The 14,496-nt window shown below is 35.9% G+C and overlaps 2 protein-coding genes across 2 annotated transcripts in view; both read left to right on the forward strand.

Annotated features, from left to right (window-relative positions):
• The first annotated feature begins 673 nt into the window (after positions 1-673).
• On the forward strand, positions 674-2,463 carry LOC134852175 (protein disulfide-isomerase A5-like). Its single transcript, XM_063868490.1, has one exon. The coding sequence runs from the start codon at positions 719-721 to the stop codon at positions 2,300-2,302; it is 1,584 nt and encodes a 527-aa protein (XP_063724560.1). The 5' UTR covers positions 674-718; the 3' UTR covers positions 2,303-2,463.
• Positions 2,464-5,384: 2,921 nt separating this feature from the next.
• LOC134852187 (uncharacterized) overlaps positions 5,385-14,496 on the forward strand; it is a 77,776-nt gene continuing 68,664 nt past the window's right edge. The window contains exons 1-6 of the mRNA XM_063868500.1: positions 5,385-5,696; positions 6,844-6,930; positions 10,872-11,045; positions 12,354-12,497; positions 13,697-14,023; positions 14,305-14,400. Of these exons, the coding sequence (XP_063724570.1) occupies positions 5,546-5,696; positions 6,844-6,930; positions 10,872-11,045; positions 12,354-12,497; positions 13,697-14,023; positions 14,305-14,400 (979 nt within the window). The 5' untranslated portion in view covers positions 5,385-5,545. The remainder of the gene's footprint in view (positions 5,697-6,843; positions 6,931-10,871; positions 11,046-12,353; positions 12,498-13,696; positions 14,024-14,304; positions 14,401-14,496) is intronic.

Raw genomic sequence — 14,496 nt, forward strand, 5'->3', positions numbered from 1 at the left:
GTTGTATTTGAAGTTAAAAAAATGGCGAGTTTAATTAAGAATTGACAGAGTGAGTAATATTTCATTGAGAGTTTAATTAAGAATTGACAGAGTGAGTAATATTTCATTGAATATTTTCAATTTTCATGTCTCAGGATAGCATCAATTAGCAAAAAAAGGATATATTTTTCTAAAAACGCAATCAAAATATCACAGGCATAAGAATACAAGTTGAAATAAAATTTTAGGAATAAAGATTAAATCAGTTCTATTGTTGAAAAAAAAATGAAGATCGTTTTTTTTTAAAATCACGATCAATTTTTTCTTCAATTAAATTTGATCGGTAAATGAGTTTGCACCAGAACAAAATTTTTTCGAAATGTTTTAACTGTATGATTTGAAGGGGCTCGTCACCGACTAATGAAATTTTTAATCAGTTGGAGTAGAATTTTAAATCAGCTGGAGTTTTGATCAGACGGCAGCCAAAGTATAAATAATTTATTTAGGAATCTAAATAAATAAAAAAAGTTCTTAGAAAAAATATCAAAGGAAGCTAATTTTAGCGACTATACAATTTCGTATTACGTTTAACCTAGCCCCGAAATTGTGGATTTAGACTCAGCAAGTCTCTAGCTGTTGTGAACATGTGTTGGTACTTTATGGTAAGAAATTACGCTCGATCTTTAAATTTCAGATAGATGTAGACAGGCGTCCTTTGGTCTGGCGAAGGTTGACTGACATGAATTTTCCGGCCGAGTTATCTGTGTTCTGCTTATTCTTCTATTTGACAGTACTCAATTTCTTAGTTCCGTCTGCTGAATCGAAAGTTTCGTGCAAACTCAAGGAAATTGAGGAGCAAAAAGATCTAAAGAAATTTGTAAAGAGTCGTAGAAGTATTTTGGTTCTCTTTGCAAAAGATGAGAATGAGTATAAAAAAGCTGCAGGATCGTTCATATGCGAAGCGGTAGAAACGATGCGCGTCAATGTAGACGCTGCCTTTGTCAATTGTGAAGGGATCAAAGGAAAACGTCTTTGCAGACAAACCAAAGTAGACCCTACGCACTTTATTCTACAATTCTATCTAGACGGCCAACTTAAAAGTTCCAACTATGACAGGCAACATTCTGCAAAAAGCCTTATCTACTTCCTGAAAAATCCCAACGAAGAGGCGCCATGGAGCGAAGATCCTGCGTCAAATTATGTATCTCACTTAGAATCCATTGAAGACTTGGCTAATATTTTGAAGCGGAAAAGTTCGGTTTTGATTATGTTTTACGCGCCGTGGTGCGGACACTGTAAGCGGCTCAAGCCGCAGTATGCGACGGCAGCCAAAGACACGATTGACGGAGCAGTGACTCTTGCCGCGATGGACGTGAATGGAGACGAGTACCAGAACGTCCGAATGCATCTAAATATCACAGGATTCCCGACTTTGATCTACTTCAAAGAAGGTAAACCGGAGTTCAACTACGAAGGTGAATATACTAGAGACGCTATTTTAGAGTGGACAAAAGACCCAAAGCCATTTGAGAAGAAAAACAACGTCGAAAATAAAGACATAGATTGGTCAGCTTCTGAGAGTGCCTCGAATGTTGTTTTCCTCGACGATGAAACATTCGATGAATACATATCAACTCATAACTCTGTATATGTAATGTTATATGCCCCTTGGTGTGGTCATTGTAAGAAAATGAAACCTGATTACGAAGATGCCGCAAATGAGCTTGCAGAAGTCAAACCAGATGCGGCCTTAGCTGCAGTTGACGCAACTGCTAGCAAATCAGTTGCTGAAAAGTTGAAGGTAAAAGGATTCCCAACTATGAAGTACTTCATCAATGGCACTCTTTCGAACGACGAAGTGAACTATCGATCCAAGAAAGATATTGTAGCTTTCATGCGGGGTCTTAAAGTGCCAGATCCAGTTGAGTCCGAAAAGCCGATTGAGGATAATTGGGAGTCGGAAAAAAGTAGTGTCGTTCATTTGAATAGTGAGTCGTTTTCGACAGTCCTGAAGAAGCGCAAATTTTCCTTAGTCATGTTCTACGCTCCCTGGTGCGGACATTGTAAAAGGTTGAAACCTCATTATGCACTAGCAGCTCAGCTGGTGAAGCAACAGCCAAAAGTTCTTCTAGCTGCGGTTGATTGCACGAAGTTCACAGACGTGTGTTCTAAGTTCGAGGTTTCTGGATACCCTACTTTGAAGGTGTTCAAATATGGAAAAGAGCCTTTTGACTATAATGGTGGACGGGAGTCGCAGGATTTTGTGAGTTTTCTCGGAAAATTGATGGAAAACGATAATTCTGAGAAGAGGGTGGAACTCTAATAACTGAAAAACTTGTCAACTTATGTGATTTGTATTTAGCCTATCATGTTTGTGATTGGGATCATTGTAAATGGTAAAGATGTAAATTTGTCAGATTTATACTTTCTATAACTTATATATGTTACAAACTGAGAGGCGAGAATTTAAGTTGGAAATGTGAATGAATCTGATTTTTCAAGACGAGTTCCTCCAATATGAGCTGAAAATTAGATTCGATGAGAGCTTAGCCAAGGTGTCAAGATAGTGAGTTTAACCAGTCGTGGTTTGAAACCAGCTGATGCCATGAATTTTTTTCGGAACAGGTAAGTTTCATAATCCTGGTGAGTTTTGTTTGCTCTAAGCTAATCGTGACTGTGAATTGGCAACAGACAACATTACCAAGCGCAAAAAATTTCTTTTTATTTTTAACCACGGTCACAGCTGTGACAGAAAAAACAAACAGCCTGTATATTGATCCTTTCCCTCGTGGATAAGTAGACTTAACTGACATATCAAATGTCTTATTAAGGTAGATGAGAGCCTTGTATGCTTCATTTAAACTTCGTTGAATGAGCTATTCGAACACGTGGTTGCAATTCGTGCGCTTCGATAGTCATACCAGTGAAGTGGCGTGCGGAAAAGTTTTTTTCGACAAATTAAATTTCTGAAAATATAGTCAAACGTTTTGTTTTGGTCAGACTGCTCAAAATTTTTGACCGCTACCGAAACCCTGTAATTTGTTTCAAATTTGGAATAAAAGCCGTTTTTGAGCTTTTTCTGGAAGGATTTCAGACTGATTTTTGTTGATTCATAGACTGCTTCTTGCTGTAGTATAATTAAATCAAAATAAAGTTTTTGAAAGAGGATGGCTGGTTATTGTGCAAGTAGCACAAAATGTTCCGACCATAGTCTTAAAAAAACATTTTGCAGAAAGTTTTTGAATTTTTTCAAGTTTTTGATTCCCAGAAGGGATAAAAAATATTTTACGTAAGTTAAACTGAGTTTTCATGGCTTGAATTAAGCATAAATAAGCTATTGTTAGCCTGCACGCTCACCTTATTAGCTTGAATTTAGACGAAAAATCAAAATTTTCAAACTAGTTTGTCTCGACACAGAAAGTTTTTAAAAGTTTTTTCAATGTCGTCAGAATCAAGTTTGAAAGGGCTTCAAAATGATATATCACTCGACTCTTTCCGATGCTTATTTGTGCTACCCGATTTTGCGTGGAAAACAAAAACAAAAAAAACTAAAGCCTACTACAAAGTTCCTCGACATTTTTCAAATGGTGAGAACAATAATCTTACTTTGATATTTACACTGGCGATTAGCAAAGGCTAACAAATCGAAATATAGACATTTTTTACTATAATTAAAATTGTTGTGTCGCCGTTATGTCAAATAATTGCGTTCCACAAAATCTCAGTTTTTTTGATGTTTTGAAGTTTTCATATTTGTAATAAAATGATTTGCAGCTTGTCTTTTTTCAAAAATTTTTTCTCTGCAGTCTTCTGTTCTTCAAAAGTGATCAATATCTAGACTTTTCTCTAAAAATTTTTGAAGCTTTGATTTACTCTGATCGCAAATGATTGATTTTTTGTATGTATGCCAGTATAAGGCTTACAAAATGTTCTAATTTTCCTCCTTTCTTCACAAAACTTTCATTCCCTCGATTTGAGGTCTTTCTTTTTTTCAAAAACATTTTTTTTTCTCTGAAAAGTTTGTCTAACAAAAGCGCTTCCACCAGCTTGCATACGTCTAAAGGATGATAATTAAATAATATCTATTTTGCGTTTCCTAATTAGTGCAAAGTTTTTGCTCACTCTTTTCATATTTTTTTCTCAGCGTTGGCTTATAGTTTCGAAAATGGATTTTAATTTTGTTTTCTCAGCGGAATAATAAATTTATCTATTGATCCACTTTTCTCAAATTGGATAAATTTTATCAAAAAATCAAGTCAGTAGTTGATTTTGGTTCTATGCGTTCTTGGACTCTTTTCCAACTCTTTGTTGGCCATATTTGGGTCGTGTTTCACACCCCATAAATTGTGCTAGTGTGCAATTTTTTCGAATACTTTCGGGGAAAAAACCGAGAAATCTTTAAAACTAAGCTTATCATTTGGCTTTTAACATTTAAAAAAATATTTAACGGATCAAAAAAGCACATCTTTTTGATGTGCAGTTTTTCCAATGAGAAATTTTCAAAAATAATGCAAATTAGATTTAAGTTTTTTGTGTTCCATGTCACATTTTTTGTGTAAATATGTATTTTAGTCAACACAGATCCAATACTAAATAGAAAACGAATAATCATCTAATGCACACATCATGATAATTGTTCAGAAGACGAAGTAAGGAGAAAGATTGTATTCGGGTCTGATTTCCTACGAAAATCAGGAATACAAAGACTTGGAATATGAAATTGGGTGATATATTAGCCTATACTAGTTTTTTTTGTATTGCTCGAGAAAGAATTGTCTGAAAGTTTTGATTTGCAGACGACTCGAGAGTAACCAATTGAGAAATGTTGTCTATTTTATCAGTTAAGCGGCAATTTTTTTTTAATTCATTGAGATAATTTAAAGTTTTTCTGGATGTTTTCCTTTTTTAAATGGATGTTTTCCTTTTTTCTGGATGTTTTCCTTTTTTAAATATTTTTTTCCTTTTTTAAATGTTTCCAGAAACTTACGATAATGTGAGCGGGAATTTTTCTGATGCATGAACAGTAAGCCGCTGTTCATCAAATCATTAAAAGCTTGGCAAAAATTTACATCATAAAATCACGGCGATTATTTTCAAATTTACAGTACATCTAATCGTGTGGTAAACGCATGTTCTGTAGAAATCAGCTCAAGTTAAGCTAGCTTGAGAGATAAAAAGCTTCTATTTTTTGATTGTATGATAATTGGTCAACGAAACCACATAGTTAATGATCTTCTGGTCGTCTTCAAAATGTGTACAGAATCAAGAGTTGTATTTTAAAAATGAAAGATGGTTTTAATGGTTTTGAGCTAAAATGCAACTGCTCTATAAGTCTTTTTGACAAAAATTGGCTAGCTTGCCCAAGTTTGTTACTTCGTAAAGCATCATAGCTACAAGTCATGTCTTTGATTTTCATGTGCTTAAGAAACTATCATCAAAAACTATCTTCAAAATTTATACTGACGCACTTTTCGAGTTAAGAATTGACAAAAACGTGACTTAAAACTTACTTAAGAGCGCATCGTTCGTAAAATTGTCACAGCAAACGTAGATACTGGAAATATGAATGGTTGTTGTGGCTTTTAAATTATATGCGCTCTTGGTTAGAACTAATCAATCTATTGTTATGGAGCGTTGTGGGAACTTTTCCCCGCGGATTTTGCTGCTGGCGATATTACTTGTCGTGTTTGTTCAATTTAGCGATGCCACGGCACCAAGTAAGTTTCAACTTTTTTCGCTCAAAATTTGAAAGACCGTTCAGTGTTCTGCGTGAAAAATACGGATTCTTTATTGAGACAGGGCCAGGGTAATTGTTCCGACCATTAAAATTGGGGAGGAACTATATTCGGGTGTGATTTAGCTTTTTTCCACGAAAAATCACGAACCACAAATAATCATTGAAATGGGTCGAGTGATATATCATATTTAAGCCCTTTCAGTCGTGATTCGACCACTAAAAAAATTGAAAAATTGTCCAGGCTTCGGGAAAAATATGTTTGAAATATTTGGTTTAATTTCGCGCTTATAAGGTTAAATCATTTTTTGAAGCTCTTAGCGCCATTTTTGGAATAAAAAAACTTCTAACACTCAAAACAAATTCTGCAAAAAAAATTTTCTAGTCATTTTTTGACCAAAATCGTTGCCCGATTTGCCTAGTTTACTGTGACTGTCGAATATGTCTAAATTTTTGGTTATCATCAGATCATTTTATCGCACAACGCACAAAAAACAATACTAATTTGAAAGAAAAAAAACATAAAAAAACTTTTTAAATTTTTTTTAAGAACATAGTCGGAACATTCTGTGTTACTTGCATAGCAACCGGCTATCTTAGTTTAATTTGGATCTGAGATATCCTCCGTTTTTTTAGAAAAAAATAGCATAAATGAAAATATTCTGAAATTAATAAAATACCTTCTACACTTTTATTTAAAAAAAAAACAAGTGGAACATTTCTTGGATCGTAATCAGCAGCGATTCAGAATGGAAAAGGGACTGACATCGCCCTACTCGAAGAATTCGATACAGTCGGCAACAAAAATTTCCTTCATTTAATACTACTGCACGAGATGCGATTCGGCATCAATATATTAAGTACTGGTTGAAATTATTTTCTCAAACGCATAATTCTCATAATCGAACTGGTAAAACGCACTCCAGGAAGTTCGTAAAGGCTTTTAAATGTCCACTCCTAATCTTAAAAACCCTTGAACCCCCCCCCCCCTTTGGTCCTACAAATGACTAATACTGCTTGCACTGTCTCCTCAAGTATGTTTTTTTAGGCTAGCATTTTGGCAAATACTTCTCTCATAATCTGATAACTAACAGAAAAAATCTCAAATGATGTCGAGTTTTGCGTTTCAGCTCTTTCTCAGCATGTGGAACAAACAGGAACAGATGCCATTGAAATGTACTTGGAGTTTGCGGCGCCCGCGACTCTAAGAAGAGACGGTAATTGATGCAAATCGTACTCTGCTACTGGTTGTTTTATTTTTCAACCGAAGAGTTACTTTTGAAATTAATCCCATTTAAATTAATTTCCGTGTTCAGCTCAGCCCGATGGGCAAAGGACGCAATATTGAATTCTGATTTTTGTTCCGATTTTCGGAGAAAAAGGGGAATACTTATGCTTGGGGTGGTTTTTTTTATCAGTCAGATATCGACTTTTGAACTAAGCGTTTTTGCAGGATTGTTTTATACTATCTGGAATTACTAGTGTCTGAAGCTCAAATTTAAATAGATATTTCACCTGTGATCAATTTTTGTAATATTGCAGTGACTTAAAAAATATCTTACTTCGCTAAATTGGGATAATTAACGCGCGATTTTTTGTGTTCTTATAACACGCGTGAGCGGCGGATTATTGTGCTCCAAATTCGGTTGAGACCAGCAGCTTAGTCTTATGAAGACAAAACGGGACGCTGAATACACCTTCCCTATTTCTAATATCGTGGAGGAAAGGGTGATAAAAGGAAGAAAACATGGAAAACTTTTTTTTTCGATCATTTCTCAAATTATTCGAGCCGAAAAGTTTTTTCTTGGACTTATTTTATTGGACTTACTTTTTTTGGACTTACTATTTATAAGAACCCCTAGGGGGAAGATGCATCCGCCTCAACGCCCCCCCCCCTTCCTCCCTAAATGCGGCCCTGGTGTTTATCATGATACTTTTTATGCACAAAAATCGCGTACTATCTTATAGTTTTGTCTCCTACCCTCTTATCCCGTGCATGCTGCGTGGAGAAAACTAAAACACAACCCAATACAATGTTTAATCAAAATTTCAAAATTCATTCAAACAAAAATCAATCAAATTTAGAGTTTTTTCAATTGTAAATCTATAACCCGATCGCTTTGCTCAGCTTTTTTGAATTGTGGGAACATAAACGCTAACTTAAATGATCTACCAGCCCCTATTCCTTACCTAAAAAAGGTGGTTGTGATTAAATTGCTAGTGCGTAAGTCAAGGTCGTGCATTCAGTACGTTTTGCGGTAGACTGCAAAAAGTGTCCCGACAGAATGCTGACATAAATTTAGAAAGTATTATATTTTGATGTTTGAAATACAATTGAATCAAACATAAATAAGGCAATTTTTACACTGGCCTAGCTTAAACTAGACGATGCTCTGCGAAAGTAAATATCAATTATTTTTCGTATTAAGACGTTATGTTTGAACTCTGTCATTTAATACGCAGTATTTTGCTTTTTTTCGAATTTATCGCCACTCGACTTTTTGAAAAATTTCGTTTTTCACCGAGGTGTCTTTTCGCAAGCTGCTCACTACTTTCCAAATATAAGGGTGGGCCCCGCTGGAATAAGATTGAATGCCTAAATGCCATCCTTCGACTGCATTTGTTGTCTTAGCAAGCCACTCACAGCCTCTTTAGGCAGATTCCAAAATGAGAGATGGAAAACAATGTTGGGCTCCATGCTTTTTATTTATGTAGAGCCGAATGAAAGTTACAGCTCGTCAATTCCTCAATTTTTGTAAGTTATAAACAGTTTCGGTCGCATACATTCTAGATTTTGTGAACGATCAAATCATAGGACTCGCCGATTTTTTTCTTTTCATTTCTTTCGAATGCAGGAGGAAAGGAGCACTTTTACGGCTAAAGCTAAATCGTGATTCAGTTCGTAGGTCACTATGGGACACAGTTTGTTGATTTTTTTTCAATTATTTCAGTGAGAGATAGAAAAAAAACACCCGATAACTCACTCCAGTTTTTTTTGGAATGACTAAAGAGCAGCTTGCTCAAAATCTAACAATTTTTTTTCAGGCCGTCAGTTTGGCGCTAAATCAATCAAAGCTTGCAAAGACCGATTATAAATTTTTTGGTTTTGCTGAAAAGAAAGGCGCATATACAAAATAGTGCGATACCAGGTTCACTAATGCGAATTGAATATAGCGGATTGAGTTTTGAGAGACGTTTTATAGGTTCCCTCGGCTGACCAGTAATTTTTTTTCCAAAAGTCGAAGCATTTTGATGTCATCTCAAAAAATGGTTCACTCGTGATCATTTAATCTGCTGTCATACCGGATAAAACTGAAGTTTTCATGAATCTCGAAAATACGAGGAACGGGCATGTGTGTCATGCTTACATCTTCTACCTGCTTGAGCAAAACAGTTTTCGTTAAAAAGTTTTTTTTTTCGCTTAAAGTAAAAATCGGGCATGCAGCTATAAAAACGTATTTTTAAGATAAAACTGTGAATTCAAAACAAGACTGATGTGTTACTTGTTTAAAGGATTTGCGTCTGTAAATGGCTTGAGCACAGCTTAAAATGACAGTCAGAATTTATATTTGTCAGAAACAAAACGTCAATTTGTTATCAAAATAGCACAAACAGGGTTTTTAAGTAATTTTGCCGATTTGGTGAATTTTTCAATCGGATTTAAAAAACAAACTGGTGAATAAGAGTATTAAGCGATTTACTAAAGCTTTATGTTAGGATTTACAACTGAAATAAACCAAGCTTTCCAATGTGATGCGTGCGTTAATTGCAAATTTTTTTTTGTTGTGATAGGAGTTGAGATAAGGCGTTTATGCAGCTTTAATTGTGGTGTTAAGCTATTAAGTCATGCATCAAAGCTGTTTCAGTTTCTCGGGGGCTATCAACAGTACATTAATTTATGAAAAGCGGATAAAGAGGCTATATTTTGTTCCGACTTGGAGGTTTGAAAATTTGGCTAATTTGTGACAACTAACGCTTTTTATATTTCGTTCTTATAGCACGCGTAAGCGACAAATTAATGCGTTCTAAAATGAATTGAAGCAAGCCGTTTGTTCTCTATTTTTTGATATGATATGCTTAATACATCCTTTTGTGGTATACATTAGTGTCTGAAGTGATTGAAAAGTTTCTTCTGTTTTTTTTTGTTCCGTCAATTTTTTAACCGACAATTTTTTTTAATTTTCGCCTGATAAACTAGTTTTCTCTTTTTTTCATTTCTTCGGACTTCAAATTTACGAAATATGTGCTCGGCTGGTTTTTTCTCCAGACAATTTTGACTTTTTAAATAGCATTTTTAGACGGAGTTTTTGATATCATTCGAAAGTTTTGTTGTCTTGATATGTAAAATATGTAAAAATGAAGGTAAAATATGTTTCAATTGTGATAGTGTTTGCTAACCTGTGGTGTTAAATGATTGCCATTTTGGGAAAAATAACGCGCGCAATGTGGATTATTTTAACGCGTGTGTGGGATGTTTTTCAAAACATTGTCCTAAAAGAAATTTTTCAATTTTAGAAATTTGCATCAAATTTTTCCGATGCGAACACTACTATATAGATCTTTCAAGGCGGTCGGATTATTCAAGGCTTCGCCTTGATACCAGCAGTCTTGTTAAAAAAATTTTTCAAAAAATTGTTTCATGATATTTTGACCTAAGTATGGAAGAATTTAAGATCATGTTATCTTCCTAATGGACAATTTCTCTGTTTTTTTTTTGTTCAAATCAAATCAAGCTAATTCTTTGTCTTTGAATTATTTTGTTAATGCTGGGATAAACGAACGACTAACTTCTCAAGTCCTATTCCTCGAGGAGTTGTGCTGTGTAAGCAATCGGCCAAGTGTTTTTTGGGCAAATTTGTTGGACAAATTTGCATACGAAAGTAATTTTGACGAATAATTTTTGGCATTCGCCGTCAGCCAACCAAAAATTAGCGGTCATCAAAAATCCAAAAAATAATGATTTTTTTTTCGTGTTTCTGGACCGTGCTGAATTTACTGTGCTCGGAGACTTCTGTGCTTCTTGCACAATAACCGGCTATTTTGGCATTTCAGCTATTTTGTTTCTTGCATGGTTTTGTCAATCTGACTGGCTGTTTGAAAATGGTCTTTTGATTCTGCTGGTTGGGTGCCTCTGATTTTTTCGAGTCTGTTGGTGCAGGTGTAATCATTGCTACCAGTGCAGCTGGCACCATCGTAACTTCATCCAACTTCACCGACTCTAATTACGTCAACAACATTGACCAGCCAGATGCTCTGGATGCTGGAAGCAGCTACAGCTACTCTCTGGACGACGCTTCTGGTCTTGGTCCTACTGCTCAGATCATGTGTACCCGTTAGTTCAACTTTTTAACTTTCATAAAAAAAAGACGATAGCTTTAATTATATGACACGAAAGTTTGATGTAAAAGAAAACATGGATCTGGTTAACTATACCCCCATTGCAAACGGGGGAGGCGATTCGTTTCAAGGTACCAAATTCTTATATCCTTAATCATTGGCTAGTAGCTCATAATAGAAGTGGTAGTTTTATACTGTGTACCATAGGGGAAAATATTTAACTAGATCTGAAAACATAATGTGAACTTTTTTATAGCCAACCCGTACCCAGTTTCAAGAGTTGGTAATCAATAATATTATACTATATCAATTATAATGGATAATAAGAGATTATAATCGCTTGGAAAATATCACGATTATAATCAATTATAAATCCTGTAAACACCTAACTTTGGTAATTATGATCAATTATAATTGTCAAAAAATCATTATAATAATAATCCCTTATAACTGATTACTTACGCGTAAACTTGGATGCCGGAAACTTTGTTGCATGCCAGATCCAGACCTTGTTTGTGTTTTTTGTCATTTTGTGGTTGAAGTCATCCTTCACTCTCGAAGGAGTATAAATCATGGTTGGATTCGAACTTGAGATTTCGGCATGTATTGAAAGTAGATTTTGTTCAACTTGCTCACTGTTCCTTCTAACTTCATATAATATTTTGCGATTTCGATCCTTATAAACACCAGCAGATTTAGGACGGGGGAAGGAAGCAGCGGACTTTTTATTCCTTCAGGGATTCGACCCTCTGTCGACTCAAAGGCTCCCCCTTTGTACTATTTTTTTTGGCTGACTTTGGCGCCAAAATATACTAATTCTGAGAGGGGAGCGCGCGCCGAAAAAAAACGCGATTTTTTGGTCAAGGTTTTCCAAAAATTGCATAAAAAACCTTTTTGGCCTGTTTTTTCAAAATTTTGTCTGTGGCGCAAAATGTTTGGTCGAAATAGGGCCTTTATAGTGTGCTGGGAGTGCTCGGAAAATCAATTTGGTCGACCAAAAAAAAGGTCGAGAAAATTTTCTAAAAGTTTTTGAGAATCCCCCCACCCTCGAGAAAATCTTAGATCCGTCCGTGATGTTGAACGCCCAAATGTTAGCATTATTGGCAGTTTGAGCAGTGTAGGTAAAAAAAACTGTGCTTACAGGCCATCAAGGTTTTCTGACACCCATTTTCGAGCTGAAACGAGTGAAAAATTAGTTTTCGATTTCAAAACAAGTACTTTTCAAATAGTTGACCAAAAATAAGATAGCCATTTTAAATTGGCGGTCACTTTAATTTGATATGAAAGCTGTTGTGTTCTTCAGGTGCACTGCCGCCATCTGCCATTGTCGCAAGTGCGATGAATCAAAGCGTGGCCAAAGTCTTCATCACTACAAACCCTGGCAACCCCTCAAACTTGGATGGTTTCAATGTGCGCTCTTTGGATGGATCCATTGACTCTAACGAGAGTTAGTTCGATACTTTACTGCTTCTATTTATCATCCCTTACTTACCATCCCCTACTTACCATCCCCTACTTACCATCCCTTACTTACCATCCCCTACTTACCATCCCTTACTTACCATCCCCTACTTACCATCCCTTACTTACCATCCCCTACTTACCGTCTCCTACTTACCATCCCCTACTTACCATCCCCTACTTACCATCTTCTACTTACCATCCCCTGGGGTGTTAAGTAACGATAGCCGAAGTTGGGTTTTTTCTCAAGCACCCTCAAATAAGTGGTGGAATGTCGAAAATATTCTCCCAAGTTTTGTATCATGCTGTAGCCCTGTCAGCCGTGGTTTGAATAATCTCGAAAAATAATAATTTAACTAAATAAAAGTCTGGATATTTTTCTGCTATTCGGGCGCATTTTCCTAATTTGTTCCTAAGAGAGCAGATGAGAAAAGAACAGACACTTCCGACATGATTTAACATTTGTTGTTGTCTTTTAAATTGTATTGTTTTTGTCTCAAATTTTTACTAAGAATGAAATGAATCTTGTATATTGTATCTCCTTCTTATGAAAATGGTCTGAAGGTAACAAGAAATGACATGAATTTTGTACAAATTATTTACTTAAATGGAAAATGACCGAAAATTCACAAAAAGTTACATAAATTTTTTATAAGTTAAAAATTGTATCAGTGAAACAATTTCGGATTGCTTTGACATGCCTTTTGCTCGTAAACTGTCTTTTCTCGCGCAACATATATTTTTTGAGCTTTTTCTTAAAAAATGCTGTAACAATTTTTGATATCTTTTGCTTATAGTTGTTTTTTTTTTGCGATTCGCAGAGGACCTAAGAAACGCTATCCGAGCCAAGCCTGTTTCTCTTATTTCCCCACATTCTAGACTGTGATTTTTGTTCGGCGAAGCTCTATTTATGCAACTTTGCAGTCGAAATCGGTCAAGCTGTGGTAAACCTGAAGCTAGAGGTCAAGTGAGAGCTCGTCCTCTCACACTATCATTGCCATGGCAGGGCTGCGATTACAAGATCTGACGATCACGAAGTGAACGCCTGACTATTATGCTGAATGCCTAGAATTGGTTGTGACATTAATGAACAAAATTTTGTTTCTATTTCGTTTAAATTCCAATTATTGGTTTTGGCATGTGTCAGATACCTTGAAGTTTTGACCAAAACTTTTTTTGTTTCAGCTAATACAGAGATAACACTTGATGGATTGCCTGTCCCATTCACTGAGTACGAATTTGTAGCGAATCAGCTCTTCTTTTGTGCTGCCGGGGAGGATATGAGCAGCGTCAACACCTCCTCCAACAAGATCCGGCTGGCCCCGGCGACTCCAAACATTTCGGACGTATACGCGGTCCCCATAACCACCGACGTCCATTTGAACTTTAGCTTCTCGAGTGTAGACTCGGACGTGAAATACAACTTGTACAGAGACGGGGTGCTCATTGAAGTGTTCTCACAGACGAACTACTCTAGTTTTGGATCGACCGGATTTGACTATTTGGATCCAGGTATCAAAGGGTTGTTTAATGCATTAAATTTTCTGTATTACCCAAAGATCTACACTTAGATGTTAGCAGCAGTGTTCCGAGGAGCCGTTGGCCTGGTTTTGTACAAATCACTGACCTAAAAGTTGGCCGACCTGAAAACTTTTCAAAAATTGCCTTAAAACGTTCCCTAAAAAAATGCCCTGTGTTAGATAAAGAATGATGATATGCTTTATGAGCTATCGTTAAACTGTTTTAACTGTGATTTTGAGCTACGTTTTTGAAAATATGAGTAATTTTTGCAGATCTTGAGCACGGTTACGTGTACACGTACATCTACGAAGCAGAAGACGAGTTCTCTGGTCTCAAAGAAGCCTCCGCCGAGAATTCTGTCTGCACATGTAAGTCGTTTTTTGTATAGTTAATGCCGAATTGTTGATAATGTCCTTTTTGGTCTACGTGTTTCAGCGAAGTAAATAAACCTGAAATTGCTCATT

The sequence above is a fragment of the Symsagittifera roscoffensis genome, chromosome 1, assembly GCF_963678635.1.
Source record: "Symsagittifera roscoffensis chromosome 1, txSymRosc1.1, whole genome shotgun sequence".
NCBI classification, from domain to species: domain Eukaryota; kingdom Metazoa; phylum Xenacoelomorpha; order Acoela; family Convolutidae; genus Symsagittifera; species Symsagittifera roscoffensis.